This window comes from Indicator indicator, chromosome 16 (genome assembly GCF_027791375.1).
Source record: "Indicator indicator isolate 239-I01 chromosome 16, UM_Iind_1.1, whole genome shotgun sequence".
Classification (NCBI taxonomy): Eukaryota; Metazoa; Chordata; class Aves; order Piciformes; family Indicatoridae; genus Indicator; species Indicator indicator.
In genome coordinates this window covers 8,071,880-8,096,232 of record NC_072025.1, presented here as the reverse complement: position 1 = coordinate 8,096,232, position 24,353 = coordinate 8,071,880, and the positions used below count along the sequence as shown (strand labels likewise).

Below are 24,353 nucleotides of genomic sequence, written 5' to 3'. Positions count from 1 at the left end.
TTTAGAGCGACTGAGCGCGGCAGCTGCACGCACAATGAACCCTCCCCGCCCGGCCAGGCTGCCGAATACCCGGATGGAGATCGCGCTCGACCTGGAAGTGTGCGCAGGCGTGCTGCAGTTTACCTGGTCCCGGGACCTCCCCGCGAGAGATTGGCCGCGGGCGGGCAGGGCGGGCGGGCTTGTCGGGCTGCGCTTCGGTCTTGGGGAGCCCGCCTAGAAAGGACGGGTCATGGCTTCGCATGGTTCAGAGTTGAGCTTTTGCTTCTGCTGGCAGTGGTGTAGAGAACCATGAGGTGCCCGGGGGCGGTGTGGGCGCCGGGGGCTTGCACTGAGGCGGGAAGGTGTCGCCGGCTTCTGGGTTAGGACCGGCCCGGGGAAGTACCAAGCTAACCGTAATTATGTGGGCTTGTCCTTTGCTGGTTTCTCTTAAGAGCTTGTGTTTGAAGACTTTATGCAGCTGCGATCCTGTTCAGGAAAAAAAGTACCGTTTATTAAGTGCGCAGTCGTTGCCTGTGAGCGTTAGTACAAACACGGAGGGAGTTTGCTCAGGTGCTTTACATCGTTCAGCAGGCCTTAACGGAGCTCCGAGCAGCCGTCTGCCCCACTTCGCCGCGCTAAGGGGCGGGCAGTGGTCTCCCAAAGCGGGAATCTGCTGTAGGTGTTCTTTTTGTGGGCCTTTGGCAGCTCAATTGGGGGGCATTTTGTTATCTGCTGTTTATTTGCTCGTATAATGAAGTGTTCTTTGGAGCCGTGTCACAGTAATGTATTTTTTTCCTAAATAAAATAAAAATATTTATTTGCATATTTTTGGTGCTTCTCCATTTGCTTGCTCTAGCCAGGTGGCTAGATGTCTACCCTTGCTCTGACATCTCAGAGTTTAGGAAATATGCTTAAAGAATTGATGCTGATTTTGCCAGTTTTACTCAGGTGAGATAGTTCCTTTAATCAGTAGCTCCAATCGTTTTTACAGGTTAGAGTGACATAGAGAGAAGTAAACCTATTTGCATTTTTTTCATCTGAAGTATGTTAGAAGGATAAGACTAGTGTTTTAAATGGTTAACAAATAAAGTACTTATTTGTGAGGCTGTATTTGTACCAGGTAATGGGAAAGTGTTGACTCCTAAGTACTGTTTTATTCACATTCTGTAGGGAGCACTTGCAGATTTGTCATTACTAGGTGTAGTAGTCGCTGTAGCTACTTTTGAATCTTCAAATGAGGCAGAATCTGAATTTATGTGTCTAAGTCAGTTTAAGTCACAATCTTCTTGTTCTGGGTTTCAATTCAGAAATAGCATATTGATAAAGATGAAAAACCAATGAGGGTTCATTTTATTTAATATATTTTGGTTAAACACCTTTTTGTGTTCTTTTTGTGCAAATTAAGTCCTGAATACTACAAAGATTTGTAGTGTCATCTTTCTTTTCAAAATGCACTTGAAGTATTTAAATAATAATTTGTTTAACTAGTTACCAGTTAACAATGACTAATACCCATGTATTTAAAAGCTAAGCATGCACAGAAGTCTAAAACCAATTTGGACTGATAGTTGCATGTATGGTTTAGATATATCATGCTCCTGTTGCACTTGGTACCAAGATTTTATAAGAAGAACAATCAAGCAACTAATACATGTTCTTGCTTATGCTGTCTTCTGTGATAACACTTGTATTAACGTCAAATACATTAGGGTTGACTTTGAACTCTTTAACTGTAGACTACAGAAACAGATTTTTAGGAGTGTATAACATTTAAACTGTGCATGGAAAAGTTGTTTGTGTATTATTTTGAATTCAGCAATGCAACAGTCTCTATCAAGGCTCTTAGTTTTACTGTGATAGTGTTGTACGGCTACACAGTGATTAGGTTCTAGTATTGGTGGAGACAAGTTTACTGTGTCCAATTTCAGGAAAGATGAAAAGACTAGTACCTGCAGCATTCATACTGTTCTATAGGAGGTGCTTGACTTATCTAAATCGTAAGTGCTTGTTGATTGATGTATATAGATGTCAAAGCTGTACACCGTGTTCACTCCCAATAAAATACAACCAAGAGAACCAAAATTGACCTTGAGATAGAATCTCAGTCATCCTCCTGCCTTGAGGCACAATAAGCTATTATGGAAACAGCCTTGATGGATGTTTGCCTAACCGATTCTTAAAGCCTTAAACACAGATGCCACTCATTCTTCAAGCATTCTAGTCCAGTCCTTAGCTATCCTTAGTCAAATGTCTAGTTTAAATCCCTTTTGCTTCAAATTAGCCATCTTATTCGAAGTAATTACAAAGGACAGTGTTCCCTTTCGTTTTGCAGCATCCTTTCACATAAACTAAGATTATTACCACAGTCTTGGTTTGGTTTGTTGTTTTGGTTTGGTTTGGTTTGGTTTTTTTTTGGGGGGGAGGTGTTGTATTTGGTGGAGTTTTTTGTGTTGTGTTTTGGTTTGGTTTTTTGCTTTTGTTTATTATTAAAAGTATGGATCATTTACTTTTTTTGAGTTCTGAAACACGTTACCTTTTGTTCTTGTACCACTCAAGCTCTTCTCCAATCTTTCCACATCTTCTCCAAGTTGGTGACAATACTTCTTACTCTGCATCTCAGTAGGATATATGCCTCTTTAAACCTCATGAACTTGTTGACATGTTCTGCTTGTGATTTACTCTGCCTATTGGTTCCTTTTCTGCAAGTTTATTACAATATGTCTGTTCGATGCTGTTGATGCATTTCTTGCAAAGTTCACAACTTTGCGCTTGTGTTTGTGGGTTTTCCCCACACCCCCAGCAACTCTAATCCTGACTTTACCCTTTGTAGTACCTCTCAGACAGGTGTCAGATGCAGGTTTATTAGCATAACCACTAGCAAGCCTTTACCCAAAGAGACTACAAGATTGAAGTGTGTAAGTACTTTATTTGATAAAAACTTAGATTTTATCAGTAATCTACTAATAGTGATCCTCTGAGTACAACCATTTTTATAGCAGAGTTACGTTGTTTCTATCCAGATTATGCTCCCACGTGTACTTTATGAAGTGTCAATGAAACAGTGTTGAAAGCCTTGCTGAAGTGAAGATTTTTAGTTTATTCATGTCTGTTGAACCATAAATAGAAATTAGGTGGGTTTCATAGGTTGTCGTGAATGAATCATGCTGGCTCCTAGTTATCACTTTGTAATTTTCCAGGTATCTACAACTATTTTGATTTTGTACAGGAATTTTAATTAAGTTCCCTGCTTTCTAATTTCTTGTTTGACTCTCTCTCTATAATTATTTCTTTTTTTCTTATAAATTTTGACTATATATTATTTTAATATTTTCCCCTGGGCTCTGTAATTTTGTTTTTCTGCATAGGAGTTGATTTCAGTGTAAGTAGTGCTGACCAATCTTTTGCCAGCCTCACACTGAAGCAAAATAGAGGAACAAACACTTATCTGTTTAGTCTTCTTTTACAGTTTAATGCAGTTGGTATATTCTGTGGTTTGAACATGATTGGTCTCTATAAAAATGCAGTGATATTCAGTGTTTTTAAAGCACAAAGAAGTAGTTCTTGCCTTTTTTTTTAAGGAAGTGTCCTGGCTAGAGCATTCATCTAGAGCTGAACAGGCTGTCCTAGTTTTCTCCTTTTCACACGGCCTTCATTCGTCCATATCCCCTTCTAAAAAGAGGAGATGTTGGTTTAAGGAAGGGGGAGGAGTTGGGAGTGCTGGAAGGTCACCTCCAAATGAAGTGTGTTCGAGTAAACAGAATCCTGTCTCTTCCGTATAATTTTATCAGCAAAGCTGTGTACAGTTCTCTGCTTAACATACTGTTTAAGAACTGATTTTTGCTATGTGTGTTTTCACTCTTAAGGTTTTGTTTGCTTCAGAAATCCCAGGTTTTTCAGATTCTGCTTTGGGTGCTGACTACATCAAAGCTAGTTATTACAGCAACAAATGATGCAATGACTCAGTTCCTTTTGGATCTAACCCATTTTTGAAAAGTGAGAAATTGGGCTGGGGCTAGAGCAACTGAAATCAACAGGAAGAGTCCTTTTTACACTCTTAAAGGCACTGAGTCTTGTTCCAGTTCTTACGCTACATTGCCAGGTTACTACAATTTCAAACTTTGCTTTTAGTTAATTAATGACATCAATCTGTATTCAAACCTCTGACCAAGCTTATGTTTAAAAATTAGTAGCTGGTGTGTTTATGGAAATATTTCTCCCTGCAGACAAAGCAAGAATGAATTTTGGGACCTAGTAGACATTTAAAGTCTGACAGTAGCGACATTTTGAATTTAAGAATCACTGATAATTTAATATGCATCACTGCTATAAAAAATAGCTCTACTCCAAGTGTAATGTTTTCTCTTGGATGTGTCATTGATACACTGTCTGATGAACAGTCAGAAGGTTGCAGAAATGAATTTCTGATATGTAAGTGGCTTCCAGGTTGGAATTATAGATTATTAGAATTATAATCTACTTGTAAATCAAACACAAATATTTTCCTTTATTTTACTATTGAAGGTATATGCTAGAAAATGACTACTGAATTTCATAGTGTAAAATCAGATCATTAAATATGAGATGCTTTTGTTTGTTTTAAATTTAATGGCTCTAAAAATAGCTGCTGATTCATCATTAAAATACCCCCCCACCAAAAATTTTTGGTCCCATTATTGTACAAGCACTGAAGGAATATAAAGGGATACCTCATATGATCTGTCTGTTAGCATATTTTGGTTTTGATTTTTCAAAAAAACAACATTTAAAAATGCTGTCAACAAAGTAGCTATTTCTACATAATTATATGACAAATACTTAAAATATCTTACTTAGCATATCTAAATGTTTGAGGCCTTGGTAGAGATTTGCATAATTTCTGAAGTAACGTGTTGTGAAAATGCTGTTTCTAACGTTTAAAATTCTTATCAGGCTGTACAGTATGAAATTAAATGAGTACTTAGTGGGTGATTTCTATATCTACGTTTTCCTATACTTAAAAATAGACAATCGGGGTACACGTTCTTTTCCAGGCTTTTGAAAGCTTTTAAATTAATCACATTAGAAAATGTCCTCTATTTATTATCATAAAATATATAGCACAAGTGGCTGTCAAGTTTTATTTCTGACTCTGCAAATGCATCAGTGTTTCCTTGTTTCCTACTAGCAATTTGTCATAATACAACTCTTGCAGCATTTTTTATCTTTTCGCTATTTCTCCAGTTGTCACTGATAAGATCTGGGCTAATTTGAGCTGTGATAGTTTGTATCATCTGGTATCAATCCCACAGTTTTCATGATGTATTTTTTTCTGTATCGTACAGCATACTACCATGAGAGGCTCTACAGTTCATTACTTGTAATTGTAGATTTACTTAACACTTACACACATTTAAATATATGCTTCAGTGTGGTCCATTTTAAGTCTATGCAACTATGTATGATGTAACTGTCCAGGATGGGATATTTCATCTGTATTAGTACCCCGGCTGCAAGTGATTTTTGAGCAGCATTTGTTACAGGTGATGCATAGTCCTGTATATAGGCAGGGGATGTGTAAGTGTATGGTACTGTCTCCAGTTAGCCAGCTGGTCTGTCATCCCATGGCACAGGCATCCCCAAGAATGTGAATAGAGGAAGGGAAACCTGTGGGCTGAAATGCAAATAAATTTAATAATATAATAACTAAAAGCGCTAATATTTAATACTAATATAACTTTGTTTAGTCGTTTTGAGCTGTGCACTCCCAGCAGTGAATGCTAGATGCCTGGCACTGTGAGCACCACAGCTCCAGCAGAAGCACAATGGTCACAGGAGAGCAGACCTTGGAAGCATAATGACCATTGAGGAAAAAAAACTCTCTCCAGAAAACTTTCCAATTTATAGTGAGTGTGATGTTTATAGTATGAAATAGTTCTCTTGGCTGCCTTGGGTCAGGAGCCCTGGCTTTTACTCCTTTTGGTTTTATGACTCTGTCTAACTCAAAACTGCTGAAGATCCTGATCACTATGGAGACCCCCATACAATGACTGGCCATGAACCAAAGCTAAGTTTCTTACCAACTTTGATCTCACCTCATTGGTGCTGCCGTTTTTTCAGAAATGCACCTTCCCTAAATAGAAAATCGATTCTGAGATTCTATGAGAGCAAAACCAGAACCCTACCAGGCTTGTAGTTAACTGAGCGAAGAGATCTTCCTGAAAGCATGCAGCTTTTATCTTGGCCACATGCCCAGTGGGACTGCGTTCCAGAAGCTGGTGTTTGTATCTAGAAAAAGCTGTGCCTAGCTTTCAGCCATGAATGAGCAAACTGAAACAGCACTCCTACAGCAGAACTATGTCCAGCTATGAAGCCAAGCTGCCGAAGGTACCTCAGGATAGGGATTTGCTTTGAATTTTGTTTTTTTGCCAAAAATGTAAAGTGCAATCTCCTGCTTGTTGGTATATTTTGATATTTAATATGGTATTTTTTCTCTCGTTCTGCCAGGCTCTGTAGTGCAAATATAAATGGTTTTGTTTAGCTCTAGTTAATAGTTGGAGTTCAGTATGAATTGATGGCAATGTAGCCTGAAAGCTGTTCTGAAATTTGTGTTAGTGACTTAGAGTGAATGGATTTAATCTTTTGGTTTTCTGTTGCTAAGGAAAATCTTTTAGTTTTGCCCAAGGAATCCATATTTTAAGTAAACTGTCTGTTTCCTAAGATAATAGACAGAGTATCTTTAATAAATATTTCAAAGGGCATAGACAGAAGTTAAAAAAAATTACAAATAATTGTGAAGAATTCTGGGCATTTCAGTGCATTTTCTCCATTACTTTAAAAATTATGTTAATAGCCAGTCAATAATTGACAAATTTAATTTCTATCAAGTTTTAATTTAAGGATGAGTTACGAGATTCTTGTCAGCTGGTAGGCCATAGTGAAACAGGAATTAAGAAATCATAGTTAATAAAGATCCTAGGAATTCTGCTTTTATTTTAATTTACTAAGGAGGAAAGGTCTATCAAATCATGCACAGTTAAAGCATTTACAGATCAAGTGGCTACTAACTTTGCATTGGGAGAAAATCAACACTGTATTTACTGTACATTGATTTTTAATTTGTGAACTGAAATTTCTAGCCACTCTATAGTTGCTTGTGTTTTGGTTTTGAAATGGTCTTTGTTTGTCCTTCAATGGATGGGTATTGAGAAACTCTATATTTTCTCTGCCAAGAACTGCCTTTCTGGCATTTTTTGGCATGAGTGTTCAAAAATACCGTTAAGTAAATATGTAAATACAAAACTAGCTGATGTTTGTGTAAGTGTGTGTTTGGTTTTTAAATTGGTCTTAGCCTCTGATCAGCTTATTGGAAATGCTCTGTCTCATTTTGTAAGATAATCCAGTCAAATTTCATTAGCTTTCACATTATATATACTATGTTCCCTTGAGTGACCTGTTAAGATTAGAGTTCATATTCCATGAATACATAGTAAAAAAGCTGGATAAAGTAGTTGTAAGACTATTTCAGGAACAAGTTTTACAATAGCATTGAAACCTCTCTCTCTGAAAAAGCATTACACTGAAATACTGTACAGACATACTTGCTTTTTTTTTAACCTTGCTCCTATTAATCTGATTTTCAGAGTCATTCCATTTTTTTCCCACGGATTGTCTTGATTGACTGATTTTTTTTTTTAATTTTTTTTCCCCCCTGGCAGATTTTATTCATGTCTTTCAACTTCACTTCCCATCATTAATGAAAAATACTGGAATTGCTTATTACAATCAAGCCATTAGTGACCTCTGTTGAACATGATATAATGATCTTTCCACTGTTTCTGTCTGCTGTTGTGGGGTTTAGTTGTGTGCCTAATTTTTGTACTGCTCTCCGTTCTTCACAATTTCAGTGGTTATTTCATATGGGGCCCAATATCGTTTACTGAAGTCTGGCTGGATGTGACATTCTGTATTGCCTATGTACAACCTATGAAAAAAAAGGTATCAAATTAATGCTGGATGACCTTTATTGAAAACTTAAATGAATTATTATTATTTTGGTTCTGGAACTACACAAAATCACCTGTGATTCTGTTTTCTGTCTTCACTGTACACGGGTCTAACTTTTTCCTGTGCCCTCACATTAGACGTAGTACGGAAAAACTTATCTTCATATAGTTTATGTGGTCTAACACCTTTTGTATTTTGTTTTTGCCTATTTGTATATGCCTTTGCTTAGTAATCTTTTCCCTGGCCCCTAGAAATACATCTTCATTTGCAGCAAGCATTTATTGAAGTAAAGCCTTTTTTCCTTGTTTCAGAAATAGTCTCCATGTTGTATTATCCACTTTTGCTTTAAGGAAATTCCATTCAGAAACTTATACAAGTAACAGTCTCAAAATGCATTTTCCCCCAAATACTGTTTCTTCTGTAATGATGCATAAAGGTTTGGCTTCTCTAACACATATTGTAAGAACTCTTGTATACTGCTGACTGGTGATGGTGGTGTATCACATCCTTCACTACTGGTAGATCAGACTGCATGTTTCTGCTCCAAAATCTTGGATTTTGTATCTGTTTGTCACTGACAGTATACAACCTGGTTCTAGCAAGTGGTTGAAGCTGAAGTGTTTTGTTAATGCTAACGTTGATGAGAGATTGTCTTTGGCAGACTCAAGCATTTACAAAATAAAACATGGTCCTGATAAATCATAGAATCAGAGACTGTTTTGGGTTGGAAGAGAGTTCTAAAGATCATCTAGTCTAACCACTCTGCAGTCAGCAGGGACACCTACAGCTGGAGCAGGTTCCTCAGAGACCCAGACCTGGAATGGTTCCAGGGATGGAGCATCTACCAACTCTGGGCAACCTGGGTCAGGGTCTCACCACCCTCAGTGCAAATCAGAAACTTCATAAAGTTATGTTTCCTATACTGTTAGGTATACCTGAGACTTGATCACTGCACAGAAGACACATACTTCAATTGCAGCAGTTCCTTACAAGCTTTATTGGCATCAGTAGTGCAGTGGTAAATAGGAAGAGGGGGTAAGTTCACCTGTTAGTAAATCAATAAATGCATTACTGCAGTAAATGCAAATTAAATCCCTGTTTCTGAATCGAGTAAATGTGATTTTTTCTACAGTTGTTTGGCTCCACGAAAGGCATTATCATACAATACTACTGCTGTCTCAGAGCACCAGGCTAATAATGCAGGTGGCTGTGGCATCCCAGGCACTGTGGCAGAGAGGCCTGGTACCTCACGTGTCAACTCCGACGGCTTAGCTACAGTTGAGCAGCCGTCAAGACACCTCTACGCAGAAGGTACAGGCATCTCTGGGTAGAAAGCTAATGCTTTCATACAAAATCTGGAAGGAGAAATGCATTAAGAGCAGCAATGTCGCTGCCCCCGAGCGAGGCTGGCCAGGACTGGTGCTGCTTGCTGTCATCCCGCCTGCGCTGCCGTTCCCGACTTCTGCTCACGTGGTCCTCTGGAGGGCGAGCAGGCCGCCCCGCGCTGCGCCACTGCTTCCGCACAGCAGAGGGCGCGGCTCCGCCAGCGGCGCCTGCCGGGAGGAGGGGCGCGAGCCGCCGCGGCTGCGCTTTGCGGACTGCTGTAAAGCAGCACCGAGTGTCGCGCTGCGTCTGGGGAGGGAGCGGCGGCAGCGGCGGGGGCTGCGCAACAACAAAACGTCGCCTGCCTCGCAGCGTGTCACCGGGGCCCTGGCAGCTGCGGCGAGGCCGGGGGACAGCGGCGACACGACGGGCGGGTGGCGGGGCAGGGCGACGCCGCGGAGGAGGTAGTGGCCTCCCGGGCCGCGCCAGGCAGCGGCGCGCCGTCCCTGCGGTGCCCGCCGGGTCCTCTTCCTCACCTCTGGCTCCGAGTAAGGAGCGGGCGGCACCCGCCTCTTCCCCCACGGTCTTACAGTCTTAGGTATGGGGGGAGAAGGTTGGCGGGGGGAGGAGTGTTGCACCGCTCCCAGCGGGTGAGGCCTGCAGGGGCAGGGAGGGGGGCGGTGGGCTCCCCTCTTCAGCCCCGCCTCTCGCCTTGCCCCGCAACAGTCACCGGCAACGGTCAGCTGCGCGCGGCGGGGTGAACCGCGTCTCCCGGCAGAGCTGACCTGAGGGTGTGGGGGCAGTTAGGCGGGTGGGAACTTCACGCCGATTTTTCTGTTTATGTTTTGGTTGGTGTTTTTTTTTTTGTTTTTTTTTTTTTTTTTTTGGGGTTGTGTGTGTGGTTTGGTGTTTTTTTTTCTTTTTTTTTTTTTTTTTTCCCTCGGTGCCTCTTTGACGCACAAAGCAGCACCTTCACTGCGGGAATCTGCTGCACTCTTTCGGGTTTTGTCTCCATAAAAATTTGTATGCTTTTCCTTAAGGAAGTGAGGGGGTTTTGTGTGAGGAATAGGGTTTGTTACAATGTCATTTGTTTTGTCGGCAAAGTTGGTATTCTGTTTCTTAGCCCATGTTAAAAAAAAAATCATTGTCAGATGTTTTTTGCCCAATAACCAGGGAAGCAACATTAATTCAGAAATGTAGGCCAGCACATTCAGAGGTAGGTAGGTTTGTAACTCTTAGTAAGTTTTAGTGAAATAGGCAGGTGTAAACGATGTGTGTACACTTTTTTTTTTTTTTTTTTTGAGAGTTGTGTTTGGTGATGAGGGCTGAAGATACATTTGCGGCATTTGTGAATTTTGAGCAAGATGTTTCATGGCTTGAAAAGTTTTGTAAAAATATACATAAGGCTTGATTGCTTTGTCTAATTAAATGATACCCTTAATTCCTGATACTCAAGTACTCCTCCAAAAGAAGATATAATGCAAGAGGTAAGATCTTGCTATAATGCCCCAACTGTATTTGATTTTAATGTCTTAACTTCAAAAAAAGTTTTTGAGGAAACAAAAAGAATTGACTGCTTGACATGGAGGCCTAGGTAGCATTCATCATTGTGGAATATCCATGTTATAAACCAATAAAGGAAAACTAGGCTTTCAGGTAATGAAATGAGACCTTACATTGTCTTTGCTGTAACCAGTGGAAAGTTCAAAAAATAGATTAATTCTGTATACTTAGTAGAAACAATTCTTAGGAAAATTAATATTTAAAGAATTTGAGTATTTTGCCACTCTTAAATATTAAAGCTGCTTATGGTTCACATAATTGTAGTCCTTACTATCAAAGTTTTTGTTCACCAATTTAAATGTTTTTATTAATGGATGGAGGGACTACCTGGGGCAAAAATAACGCCAAAAACCTGGTAGCTAATGTTGCCACCAATACAGATTTGGTTTTATGCGAAGATTAGAAGACCAAGATGTGATCTTGGTTCATTTTATAAAGTGAACATCTGGTCACTTGTTTCATGCTGTTTATTCACAGTATCATTCTATAAAATGACCTATTGATTTCATTAAGTAGGAAAGGCTATGTGCACATTCTGATTTTAGTTTAGTTAACAGTCTGTAAGACACCAAGCTTACTGTTTTAAGACTCTTGATGTCTTGCATATTTAGAAATATGTATGTAGATGGATGAAGTCCTGGCAGCTACAGCTGTGGTCATGTCTAGTATTGGGAGCCAAGGGGTGAACAACAGCTCACAGTATTCATGCATATTTCACATGTCTTTTCAGATCTGAATGGGAACATTCTGACCTTCCAGAAATATCTTTTACGAAGCAGTGGCTTTTGTAAAAGTGAAATGAAAAACGTATCTTTAACACATCTGTGGGTAGTTGTTAATTTAACAATTTTGTGGGCTTAACATGGCCAGATCAGTTGTAACAATGTCTTTCAATGGACATGCCCATGTAATAACACTTAGATGACAGCAGTTACAGCCTTTTATCCCATCTTTCACTTGAGTTGTTTTTATTTCTTCTGATGGTAAGGGCACTATTTTGAGAAGATACAGGTAATAGTGGCTCCTGCTCTAGCTGGGAACTATGGAGGCTTGGATGTTAGGCAGTTGAATAAATGGGGAAAAATTGCTGTGGGGGGATGGGGAACAGGATGATTTAATTCATGTATAAACAATGGGCAAAGTATGGAAAGATGGTTTTGCCATAGCCAGATGTTCTATAATTTCCACCTCCTGGCCTTACTAAAGTGCAGCTTCCTTTAGGTCAATTTTTGTCACCAAATCTGTAATGCTTTCGCTGTTCGCACGTAAGGGAGGTTGAGAAGAGATTTAGAAACGTGTACATTGAATAATGTTGTGTGTGACATATATACAATATAGAGATAGGACAACTACTCCCAGTTGTTGTCTCTCAAGTTTTGTCAGTATGACGTTGACAAGCAGCTTCCAAAGCCTACTTAAAGGGAACAGAAATGTATCTGCAAAGTGTTACATTGATGAACTTCCTTCAGGATTAACTTCAGTATTTTTCTTGATAGGCTGATGTCAGGCCTAACAGAGGCCCGTTATGGAGCAGAGGGGAAGGAAAGGGAAAGGAAACCTTTTCTTTCATGTAACTGAAAGTTTGCTGACAAGATTATTTTGCTATTTTATGTGGGTTTTTTTCTATAGTTTATGCTGTTTGGAAAAGGAGCTACTGTGAATGGAAGTGTTGTCTTTATTAAGTGTTTACCAAATGAAATCTGAGAAGTCTGTTTCATGACTTTACTAGCAAGTGACTTCCTTCTGTTTGTTATTTGGGTTTGGTTTTGGTGAGGTTTTTTTTGCCTGCGTTTTTGGTTGTTGGTTTGGTTTTGTGGTTGTGTTTTTTTTTTTGGTAGGTTGGGTTTTTGTGGGTTTTTTTTGTTGTTGTTGTTGGCTTTTGTGGGTTTTTTTTTTGTTATTGTTGCTTGGTTGTGGGGTTGGGTTTGGTTTGGTTTGGTGTGGGTTTTTTTGTTTTGTTTTGTTTATTGCCAGTAAGGTGTAGTCCTAATACTTGGTTTGGTATCTGCAAAGTCCCCTATTTGTCAGATATTTTATGAAGTGCAGGATAAAAGTGTCCTAACAGTTAAATTTTGAATTCTCACTTGCAAGGTTCTTCGTACCAGTTTTGGCAGTTATATCAAGACACTGCATTAAGGACAGTTACACATGTGTCAGGGGTCAAAACTGCCAGGGGGACCAAGAAATAAATTTAAAAATTATTTTTATATAGCAATATAACTCAGAACTTCCCTAGCTGTCTTTGTAGGCAGAATTCCTGATTAAGGTCTTAAGCACCGATTATAAAGTGTATTTCGTCATTCTTTTTTAAAGCTACAGCTCCTTATTTCCAAGATTGTTGCTGCTGTGTTTGTCTTGGAGTTCACTAAAGCCCAAACATTCCTGATTATCAAATCATAATGCTTATGCCTTAAAACTATGATTTACATAGCGTTAATATAGCTGAGTGCAAGCCTAGGACAGAGCAAAGAAATGTCTAGACTGAAGAATGTTCTTGTTAACACCATGTTTGTCAAATCCACTTCCTTGCATCCATTATGCAAAGCCAAGCAGATTCTTTGCCCAGGTGGGTATGTGCATGTGCTTTGCTGATGCTTGATGCTAGAATTTCTGTGGGTGTCGTTATGCTCTTGGACTGAATGAGTGTAAATTGTGAGAGAACGAACTTGTTTATAGGACTCTGCATAATTGCTCTTAGCCTGCCAACTGACATAGATGAGGCGCTTCCAGCTGCACATGCTCCATGTATTCTGTCTAGTCCAGCTGGAGCCAGGCCATAGATCAGTCTCTAGGGAAAAGCTCTTCTATTTGCAGCTGTCCTGTGCTGGATTCTTTTAGAAGATGCAAGAGAGACTTTGAATTGTCTCTCCATAACCATATAGTAGTGGTAAGTCTCAGGGGTGAATAGTAACATGTCATAACAGAGACATTCTGTAGCTATTCTATAGGCAGCTTGACGGTTCTGTTGCAAGGTAATTGCTTTACTGATATGATTTGACTTACGCATTAGGAAAGAAACCTTGAAGGTCTCAGAGGAATTTTTGCTGCAGATAAAGTTATGGAGACTTTGCTGGTCCCTGGGGATGGATACCTTTGATTACAGTACTTTACAAGACAGTTACTCTGGTGTGACTTCTCTTTGAAATGACTTTGCAAAGATTAGTCAGGCTAGTGTACTATACCTGAAATGACATTGTTTCACTTTAAGTGTAGATTTTTCAAGCCTAGAATTTTTGCTCATAGAATTTACTACAAGGAGTGAATAAGCCTGCCTCGTGTTGCTTTGGCTTGTGCAACTGCAGCACCCCTCTGCAAAGCAGACAAACCCTTCTGTCTGGGCTAAATGTAATGAAGTGTCTCTGGGAGACTGCAGACAAGAATCTGTCTCCAGAACATTGTCATGCAGTTAGTATCTAATACTATGCATATTCTTCTAAAATACTGTAGCTTTTTCAGTAGGGCAAAAGTAAGTCTTCCATTTGGAGAATTTTCAGGTAATTTGGTTATTCAAAAATTGGATATGTCATCACTGTGGCTGCATTAAAGCAAACAAAGTAAATTGAGAGTGGTTTGTAATGGTATTTCATTATTTCATATCCTGTGAATAACGACATGTTTGATGCTACATAATATCAAAGCAATCATAACAGTGTTCTAGATTACCTTCTGCTTGTTACTGTTTTATAAAGAGGTATAGATCTTTAACTATCAGTTGCTTTATGTTCTGGCAGAGATTAGCAGACTAGTATATAGTATGCTAAAAATTAGTAGCGAAAACAAGCTTTTGCTTGTTTTTATTTTTGTTTTGAGCACTCTGTTTCATTAAGTGGTGAAAATGAAGAATGACTGAAGTGTAAAACAGTGCAATAAAGTTTAAAAATCTAATTGCATTTGGTTTGCTAATACTGCATTGTATGGGTTGTCCCTTTTTGATAGGAATGACACAGGTAGTGTCTGGCTGCCTCTTTTAGTCTAACAAGTGGGGTTTCGTCATGAACTGCTCTATGAGTTCTTATTTTTGTTGGAACAGGGCACAATAGCACTGAGATTAAATCTTCACAGGATTGTGTTGGAAGTGCAACTTCTCACATGGCTCCCAAGTCTTCTGTTAACCTCCTTGTGTCAGGGCCAGGCATGAATCAGTCTTGTTTGGCTCTCTGGCCTTGAGAAATTGAAGTAGTAGTACTTATCTCACTTTTGATAGAGGTCTTGTATGAATTTTATAAGCTTTTTCAATATTTTGTTTCTTGTTGTCTTGATTTATCCAAGCCTTGCCAAAGAATAAAAAGTACAGTACAGCTTTTTAAGGAGAGGAGAGGAATGACTGTTGCTGTTCCAAAATACAACTTGTGCAGTACTTTCATTAACTGGTCCATTCCTTGAGCTCTTGATAGCCACTTTTGTCAAAAATACAGTACTGTGGCAGGAACAGTAAGATTTCATTGTGCATACCAAGACCTCAGCAGTGAGGTTTTCTCATTAATATAACAGTGCCAGTATTAGTTTGTCATAGCAAAAATAGTGTTAAAAGTAAAATCTGATGAAGGCTGCATATTAGGGAAGGGAATCAATTTTGAAAGTCAGTTGTGAGTTCGGTGAACATATGCAAAGACTTAGGGCTGAATAAGGGAACTACAAGTGCAACTGGCACAAACTGACTTTCTCATCTTTACTTTCTTGCCTGACAGCATTCTATATATGTACACTTGAGTTGGATACATAATGGTCTAAGACAACACAGAATTTTTATGGAAGTGGAATTGCTGTGTTCTTTCTGAGATAATGATGACAGCGTGTTCTGCAAGCTCTTGGTAGTGTTGGAGAGCTGTTGTATTGGAAAGATTTTCTATCTGCATTGGCCTCTAGGCTTAACCCTACTGGATACCTGGGTTATCTGCAAGTGCATTTAGGGTCTGAGTGGTAGAGAGTGCATCAGTTAAGGGGAAATTGTACTGTACTTGTAATTGGAGGAAATAAAAGATGGGGGAAATGAGGAAATAAGCTATTAACTGCTTTATAAATGAAGCTTTTTTGGTCACCGCTTTTCATCAAGTTGGTTAGAAGTCTAGAAATTTGCTGACAAAACTGACTGTCTGGATGTAGGATGTATCACACTAGCAGGACAGAGACCACTAATTGGAGTCGTACAAGAAGCATGTACTTAATATAGGCATTTTCTGTGAAGTGACTGGCTGCTCATGTGTCAAAGCACTGTGTACTTAGTGTAGCCAAAGCTGGAGAGAATTGATCAAGGTGCTTTTTGACACCTAAGATTGTTTCTTGGTGGTAAACGGAGTTGACTATTTTTTTGAAATGTAGCTAGAAATACATTTTCAAAATCATAATACATTAGATGATCAACTAAGTTTACACCAAACAATCTGAGTAAATGTGTAATGAACCACTTCACTGTTTTATAATGCTTTATTGCTGTATTTTTTCAGTTGCTAGTAATGAAATTAATTCTTAATGACAAAATACTTTGCTCCATCTTTAATGTAAATGTGTTCTACTTTTATATGTGATCATAAACTTGTCTGCTATGAAGAGCTCAAAAGTTCGAGCTTGTGTTTTGGCTTAGCAATTTTGAGGGACTTCCCTAGTTTGAATGAATTTTCTTGCACTGCTGTATGTTTTGGCATTATTAGTATCAAAGACCTTTATTTTCTGGCATTAATGGTAAAAGTCATGTACAGAGTCATACGTTTCAGAGGGGACCTTAGAATTTATTTATAGTTTTCAAGAACTTAACAGCTCTTCATAGAGTCATTACTTAAAATGGCTTACTCGTAATACATAATTTTTCTTTTCCAAAGTCTGGATTCTGTAAGTTAATAGGCAAATACTTTGATTAGGAAGAAGGATCAATGATAATCATTGAGCTTATTTGCTGCATCTTGTCACTCTTTGAAAAAGCTGTTGAGGACTACTTTTTAATTAGAGGGAGATTTTGTAGAATAGTCTAAATATTTAACAGCAGATTATCTCATTCTAATGAATTTTAATTATTTGCATGATATTTTTGTAGTCCCTCTTAAACTTTGACTTTTGTGTAAAAAGCATTTGAACTATATGTAATATGGGTGTTTCTTATGCCTAACCACTGAAAATACTTAAAATGGATTGCAATCTAGTTAAATACTAGGCTCTTCTTCCACCTTGTCACTTTTTTGGTCAGGTCTTTTGTTCAAAGGTTTGTAATAGCATTTCTAAATAGCGAAGGGATGGATTATTTGTCATTGATTGCTACTATTCACTTCAAAAATATACTCATGCTTAAGCTGTTTTGTAATTTTTAATTGGAAGCCAGCAGCTCTTCTGCAGGTAATCAGTTCTTCAGGTTCTCTGTTGGTTAGCGAAAATCAAGAGTTATTGTTTGCTAGGTTGAGTTACTGCAGACATTTCCATAGTTTTAAGAATGAAAATATATAAAACGGATGAATACGAGTTAGCTATTATATGTAGGCTGTTTGTCAGAATAAGACAAGGCTAGTATATAGTGTGTGATGGTTTAAGTTTTTTTTGTCATCTTGCAGTAGTTTGAGAATTCTCAAAGTATAACCTTTTTTTTTTTGCCTTTTTTTGTTTGTTTGGATATTTGATTTTTGTTTTGCTGTAACCTAAGTAGTTCTACCAGTATTTCAGCACAGTGGTCTTTGTGCTAAGGTAAATAGAGCTTATATAAATATAATCACATTCAGAGTGCAAAACTTAACATACTCATGGAGATTTCTACACTGGAGTTGAACAAAAAGAGCAGAAGAGGGAAGGGGCAAGGGGGGACACTGCAGTGATTAGAACTGAGACTTTTGTAAACCAGCCCCTGATTGTGCTCACATAGTGAGAAACATTTTGATTTTTGTTTCTTAAGAAAACTTCAGAATTCAATAAAATTATATTTTTTTTTAGAATGTCATTGTTGGTTATAGGCTGGACATGTAGTATATGATAGTAAATTATGACTATCTTTGAAGTGTGTAAGCTTTGAATAAATTAATCCACCTCCCTCCAGTCATAATATTTTGTGGATTTTCTGAAAAAACTTGTTATGAAATACAGGATTATTATGGAAGGGGCTGGCTTGCTTTTGGACTATGGAAAATATTGACTAGACTAAATGTGGCATTTTTAAAAACAGTGATGCATAAATAACAGACAAAAAATACTGCCTTAAAGGTGACCTTGAGAGGATGAGGAAAAGCCTGCGCTTGTTTTCTATGTGCTTATAACAAGTTTGAATTATCATTTTCTGTGCATGTATAGGAATTTTGTAAAATGAAAGTTTCCATTTTAATATTTCGAAGAAAGATGGTGCATGCATGTGAGGGCAAGGGAGGAGCATGTGAGACCTGGTATTTTACTCAGGAGCTGTCAAGAGTGGAAAAGGGTAGATACCTAAATTCCACAGCTTTAACAGACACTTCTTAGTTTGTTTTTACACTTCTTACTCTGTTAATTTTTATTCCAAGGTGTTTTTTCCCCAATTTTGCAAATTATTTTTTTCCAGTCCTAGAGAAGAGTGTAGCTTTATATAGTTAGTGCATTCCACTAAAATTTATTGCAATAAATACACGTATAGTCCAGGATGTAACAATTTTCTGTTTAACACTTGGAAATGAGAAATTCCTACTGTGAATTATGCTTTGATGAAGTGGAAGTAAGAACCAACTTTGTCTGTTTGTATATACTGAGAAGAGGAGGTTTAGTCCAACTTGCATGCAGTTAGCTTTTGCAGTAAATCCAGTAGAAAACAGCAGCACTTTCTCAGCTGTCAGAGGGTATAGCATTCTGAAGAATTTGAAGGTTCAGGCCAAAGAGTACAGACCTGACTAGGCAATGCTACTTAACCTGCTGTAGATCTTCCCATGGCTACCTTAGACTTTTTTTGTGATTTCATGCATAAGGAGCATAATTTCTACATAAAATATAGTATTTTTGTTATGCAGCATTCCGATAGTTCAGGGTAACCTGCTACAAGCTAGGTGTAGCTGTTTGTGTGCCCACGTGGTGAATTAGGTTGGGATCTGATCTGGTTGGGAGATCTGTTTTTCAGATTGGTCAGCTCTGCATTCTGGTTCAATGTAAACATTTCTAGAAGAGCATAGGAGATGTTATGTCAAGGAACTGATAAGGGAGGGAGAAAAGGGGGGGAAGCACTTAACTGCTTAAGTAATACAAATGTCAAATGTGTACTGTATCCTTACTCATCTGAGACTGAAAAAAATTGATATTAGTTACAACAAAGAGTGATATAGTGTTTATCACAGAGGGAGCTCAATTATTTTGTCACTTGCTTTTGTGAATTTAAACAGAAGGCAGAGATACCAGATAAATCAGGTTGAAGGTGAATATATTACTGAGTTTACTGTTGCCTACCTTTCTTAGGAGTCTTCCACTACTACAGAAGATTTTTTTTGAAATAGTCTTTTGGGATAATGTTACATTATTGTATGCTGACAGCCTAATATTTTGACAGGGAGTGGAACCTGTCTGGTCCCAACTATTAAGGAAACGTGATATATTCAATTTCTGTCACAGGATAGTGTTAGAAGTACATGGATGGAAAATCACTTTGTGCATGACTTTCTACTATGAATGTATGGGGACTTTTAAAAAAAACCTCTGGGTAATAAATGGATTCCTATCACTTTACTCCATAATAATAAAAGTAAAAATTTCTCCTGTTTTACACAGAACAGGCTTGAAAGGGACCTCTGGAGATCATCTAATCCAACCTTCCTGCTGAGGCAGGTTTACCTAGTTCACATTGCACGGGAACACACTCAGGCGGGTTTTGAAAGTCTCCAGGGAAGGAAGGAAACTACAGCAGTTTTGTTCCTTTTCATGTCAGAATAGGACCACGAATTCAAGTAATTGATTTCCATAGCTCAGTTGTCACTGTACTGTAGTATGTATTGTGTTCAAGGTGTTCACTATCCATATATGCAATCATAGGGGAAGATGCAGACTTTATTTTGGGATGCAGTTTAGTTGATGGCTATTGGAACTGTGTCACTGAAACTTAGGTAACTGTAAGCAGTAGCCTGTAAAACTCTCATGTTTAAGTGTTGGTGAAACACACATTGCCTGTGAATTTAGCAGACAACATACCTCAGTGTTTACTCGGTAACTGATATTGTTTTCATTGACTGTAAGAACTTCCCTTCAATGCAAGTTATAAGAGTTCTATCTTAATTCTAAATGATGTTGTTAAGCAATGTTCTTAATGTTATGAAACAGTGGTATTTCAGTTGCTGCATTTCCCACTGGGAGATTAGTCTTAGCAGTAAATGGCTTTTCTCCTATTTCAATTTTGCTTCTTTTTCTTGATGCATATCTATTTTTATTTTTAGGCCTTTCTTAAAACTTTCCATGTCTAAATGGACTCCTGAATGTAATATAGTTTATACTCTAAAAGCGGATATGAAGAGTGAAGTTCCTTCTGATGCACCAAAGAGACAGGAGAGTCTGAAGGGGATCCTCTTGAACCCTGAGCCTATTGGGGCAGCCAAAAGTTTCACTGCAGAAGTTGAGATGATTGCCAGTAAAGTAGGAAATGAGTTCTCTCACTTATGTGGTGATTCTCAAAAGCAGAAGGACATGAATGGGAACCATACAGACCAAGACAAAAGTATTGTGGTGCGAAAAAAACGCAAGAGCCAGCAGGCTGGTCCTTCATGTACTCAAAATTGTCCTGATAAAGAAAACCAAGGAATCTTAGGATTAAGACAGCATCTAGAAACACAGAGTGAAGACAATGATTCTTCTTTTAGTGACTGTATCTCTTCACCCTCATCTAGCCTACATTTTGGAGACTCTGACACAGTAACATCTGATGAAGAAAAAGATGCTTCTATGAGACACCCTCAGGCAGTGTTGAATACAAGTAGAACTCACAGTGCAAGGTCACAAAAGTGGCCTCGGACTGAGGCAGACTCTGTACCTGGGTTATTAATGAAAAGGCCTTGTTTTCACAACAATTCTTTAAGAAGACTTCCATATAGGAAGAGATTTGTGAAAACAAGTTCGTCACAGCGGACACAGAACCAAAAAGAACGAATTTTAATGCAAAGGAAAAAGCGGGAAGTGTTAGCTCGAAGAAAGTATGCTTTACTACCCAGCTCCAGCAGCTCCAGTGAGAACGATCTCAGTAGTGAATCTTCTTCCAGCTCATCTACTGAAGGGGAGGAAGACTTATTTGTGTCGCCTGGTGAAAACCACCAGAACAGTACAGCTGTTCCTTCAGGTAAAATTAAATTCCTGAGGTATTTTTTATGAATGAGCTTTTACCATATACAATACGCGTTTTTACGAAGTGCTTTGAAGCAGTTGTGGTTTTGTAGCAAGTTATACTACAAATAGACTTACTGCAAGTGTGAACGTTACACCATAAATTCTTGATGGGAAAAGTACATTCATAGCTTCCAGTATAATTACGACAAATCTAGTATCTAGCATTAATGTAAAAGAATCTGATTACTCAATCTGATTAGTTGCTTGCTGTGGAGTTGCTCCACAAAGTTGGTTTTTTTTTTTTTCTTTTTTAGCTGTTGAATTGTGTGAATTTAGCTATTATAGCTTTGTTAACTGATTGTGGGAATATAGATTCAGATTTCAGAATGTAGAAGTTTCTGCTAATACCTGATTAACTGTGCTTGATGACTTAAATGTATAAGGAAAAAAAAAAATTGTCATTGTGATGACAGCCCAAAATAGGGTTCAGTTGAAAACAGAAATAATAGGAGAAAACTCTAAGGCCTGCAGTTGTGGCAAGTAGCGTTGTGTATACACCAGATACTTTACCTAGATAAATTCAATGCTGTGTTCTTGCAGTTGGCTTTCATAGATGTTTCTCTAGCATGCCTTGACACAGTGCTTAAAGGCGTGTTTATGGGGACAGAAATGTTTTTTTGTTTGGTTGGTTGGTTTTAAAGGCCTAAAAAAGTTACACTTGCCAATCGTGTTTAAGCACATTGAAGAGTATGGTTTGTAAATCATGTATGGGCATCACATACCTCCATGCTAAAAATAATTTGGAGGACTGCTGTATGAACACTTTTGTTTCCAAGTCAATAGTTTCTTCTCGTTTTCAGAGAGGATGGAGATTTTTGTATCTGTGAAAGGGTGTAGGAGCGTTAACAAATCTTTTTCCACACAGGCACACAGGGCACCATGCAGTGGTGAAACTGGTATGTGGCTGAGAAAACGCAGGTTGTTGTTTCTTAGGCTTCAATCTGTTTCTAACTATGATAAATATACTTAAAAGAGAAATTGCAGGTTGCTTTTGTTGCTTGGAGGTTTTTTTGTAATTTGCTTGAACTGTTGACCTATTGCTCTTTTTTAACACAAATTCAATTAATGCCACTTTGGTGCTTCTGTTTCCCTTGAAGTATTGAAAAAGTATTTCTGTAGTGAGGCTTTCCATAGGCGTTCTCAAAAAAATATTTGAGAGCGATATCTTTAAAAACTGCAATGATTAGTGAATATTTAGACTGTATCAGGTAACCTCTGATAATTCAGTGATTCAGTGTGATGTTATTTTGATGGTAAGAAGACCAAAGTTTGCAATTTGTTTCATCTAGTTAAATAGAAAAGTGCATTATCCAATGGCTTACTTTCCACAGTGTTTGAAAATAATACTTTGTTTATGAGATTGTTTATTCTCATGTCATGAATGAAAAATTGATTAGTTCCACATCAGTTAATTTTAGGTTAAAATACTGACATCAGCTGTAATTGAAATAAGATATGATTTAAAGAATGCGTGTTATGGTGGCTGTATGTCCAGACTAACACTTGCAGTGAACAGAGAAGTAATTCTGGCATGCAGTACTTTTTCCAGTGGAACTATCTATTGATAGGAAAGTTTTGAGCATTTTACTTACATTGTAGATAAAAGAGGAAATGATCAGACACATGTCCTATTTTTAGTAAGATTAAAATGTGATTAATACTTTGCGTAGCTTTCTGTTGTTCTATGAGATATTTCTAGTTATTGAATTAACAGGGACAGAAATGAGGCCAGATGGAAAAGTAGCTATGGAAGTTCTTTGTGTAGTGAGCAAGCATGATGGTGTTTCTATATGAGGGAAGAGTTGTATTGCTAGTAATGCTGCACTAGCTTGTTAATGTTAGGGAAGATTTTTTATTTTTTTTCCTCTAGGTTGGCACATGCAGCTTACATATGCATCTGCTGAAATTACAGAATATACTGAAGGGACAGAGAACTTCTGCCAAGAATATGGGGCCTGCAGCATATATGTAGAAGTACTAGAGGATAGACTTAAAGGAGGAGTAATAGTAATGATGATCAGAAAATACAATTTTAAAAGATATGGTAACAACTATTTTTTTTTTTTAATAAACAAGCATTAAAGTGATGTGATTCATCTTGTGGATAACTTGTTAGCAATTTAAATTAAGAATATATAACAAAATATTTCTTTGCTTTGGTTGCTCCTGTTGTGGTTTAATTCCAGCCAGTAACTTAGTACCACACAGCTGCTCTCTTATTCCCCTCAGTGGGATGGGGAAGGAAATCAGAAGAGTAAAAGTGAGGAGTCTCAGTTGAAATAAAGACAGCTTGGTCAATAAAGCAAAAGCCACACATGCAAAACAAGAAAGCAAAACAAGGAATTTGTTCGCCTTTTCCCATCAGCAGGCAGGTGTTCAGCCATCCCCAGGAAAGCAGGGCTCCGTCACAGGTAACAGTTACTTGGCAAGACTAACACCGTCTCTCCAAACACGTCCCCCGCTTCCTCCTTCTTGCCCATTGTTATTCTGCATATGGTATGGAATATTCCCCTGGTTAGTTGGGGTCAGTTGTCCCAGCTGTGTCCCCTCGCAACTTCTTGTGCACCCCCAGCCCACTGGGGTGGAGTGGTGTGAGAAGTAGAAAAGACCTGAAAGCTGTGTAATCACTGCTTAGCAGTAACTAAAACATCCCTGTGTTATCAACACTTTTTTCAGTACAAATCTAAAACATAGCCCCATACCAGCTACTGTGAAGAAAATAAACTGCCCCAGCCAAAACCAGCACAGATGTTTACCTAAAGATATGATGCGTTTCAGGAACCACTAAATGTAATTAGCACATATTTTTCTGGAAAATGTTTGTTTCTGATTATTGCAAGAAATTAAAGTAGCAGATCCTTCTAAGCAAGTTTAGTGGGTTAGTTCTTGTAGTTAAAACTTGATTGGCCACTCTGGGGTTTTGTTTGTTTTGTTTCATTTTATTTTTAGAAAACCTTAAGCAAACACCAAAACCAACCAACCAAAACCCCCAAAAAACCTAAAACCCCCCAAACACTATAATAGGGAGTTTCCTCCTTTACCTTTTTTTGTCAGGGCTTCAGCTATTCTTCTGGTGGAACTTTGTGCTTTAGGAGTGTTAGAGTATTGAAGAAGTACAAAAGCCTGACACCTGGGAACAAATTACATTGTTTTGCCAACTTTTTGCCATAAAATCCAGGGAACCAGATGAAGCTCCTTCAGGAGATGGAAGA

General features: G+C 38.3%; 1 protein-coding gene across 1 annotated transcript in view; it reads left to right on the top strand.

Moving 5' to 3' along the window:
• The first annotated feature begins 9,863 nt into the window (after positions 1-9,863).
• Positions 9,864-24,353, top strand: part of RNF111 (ring finger protein 111) — a 44,045-nt gene continuing 29,555 nt past the window's right edge. Inside the window, exons 1-2 of the mRNA XM_054388237.1 lie at positions 9,864-9,883; positions 20,202-21,094. Coding sequence (XP_054244212.1) covers positions 20,221-21,094 — 874 coding nt within the window. The 5' untranslated portion in view covers positions 9,864-9,883; positions 20,202-20,220. The remainder of the gene's footprint in view (positions 9,884-20,201; positions 21,095-24,353) is intronic.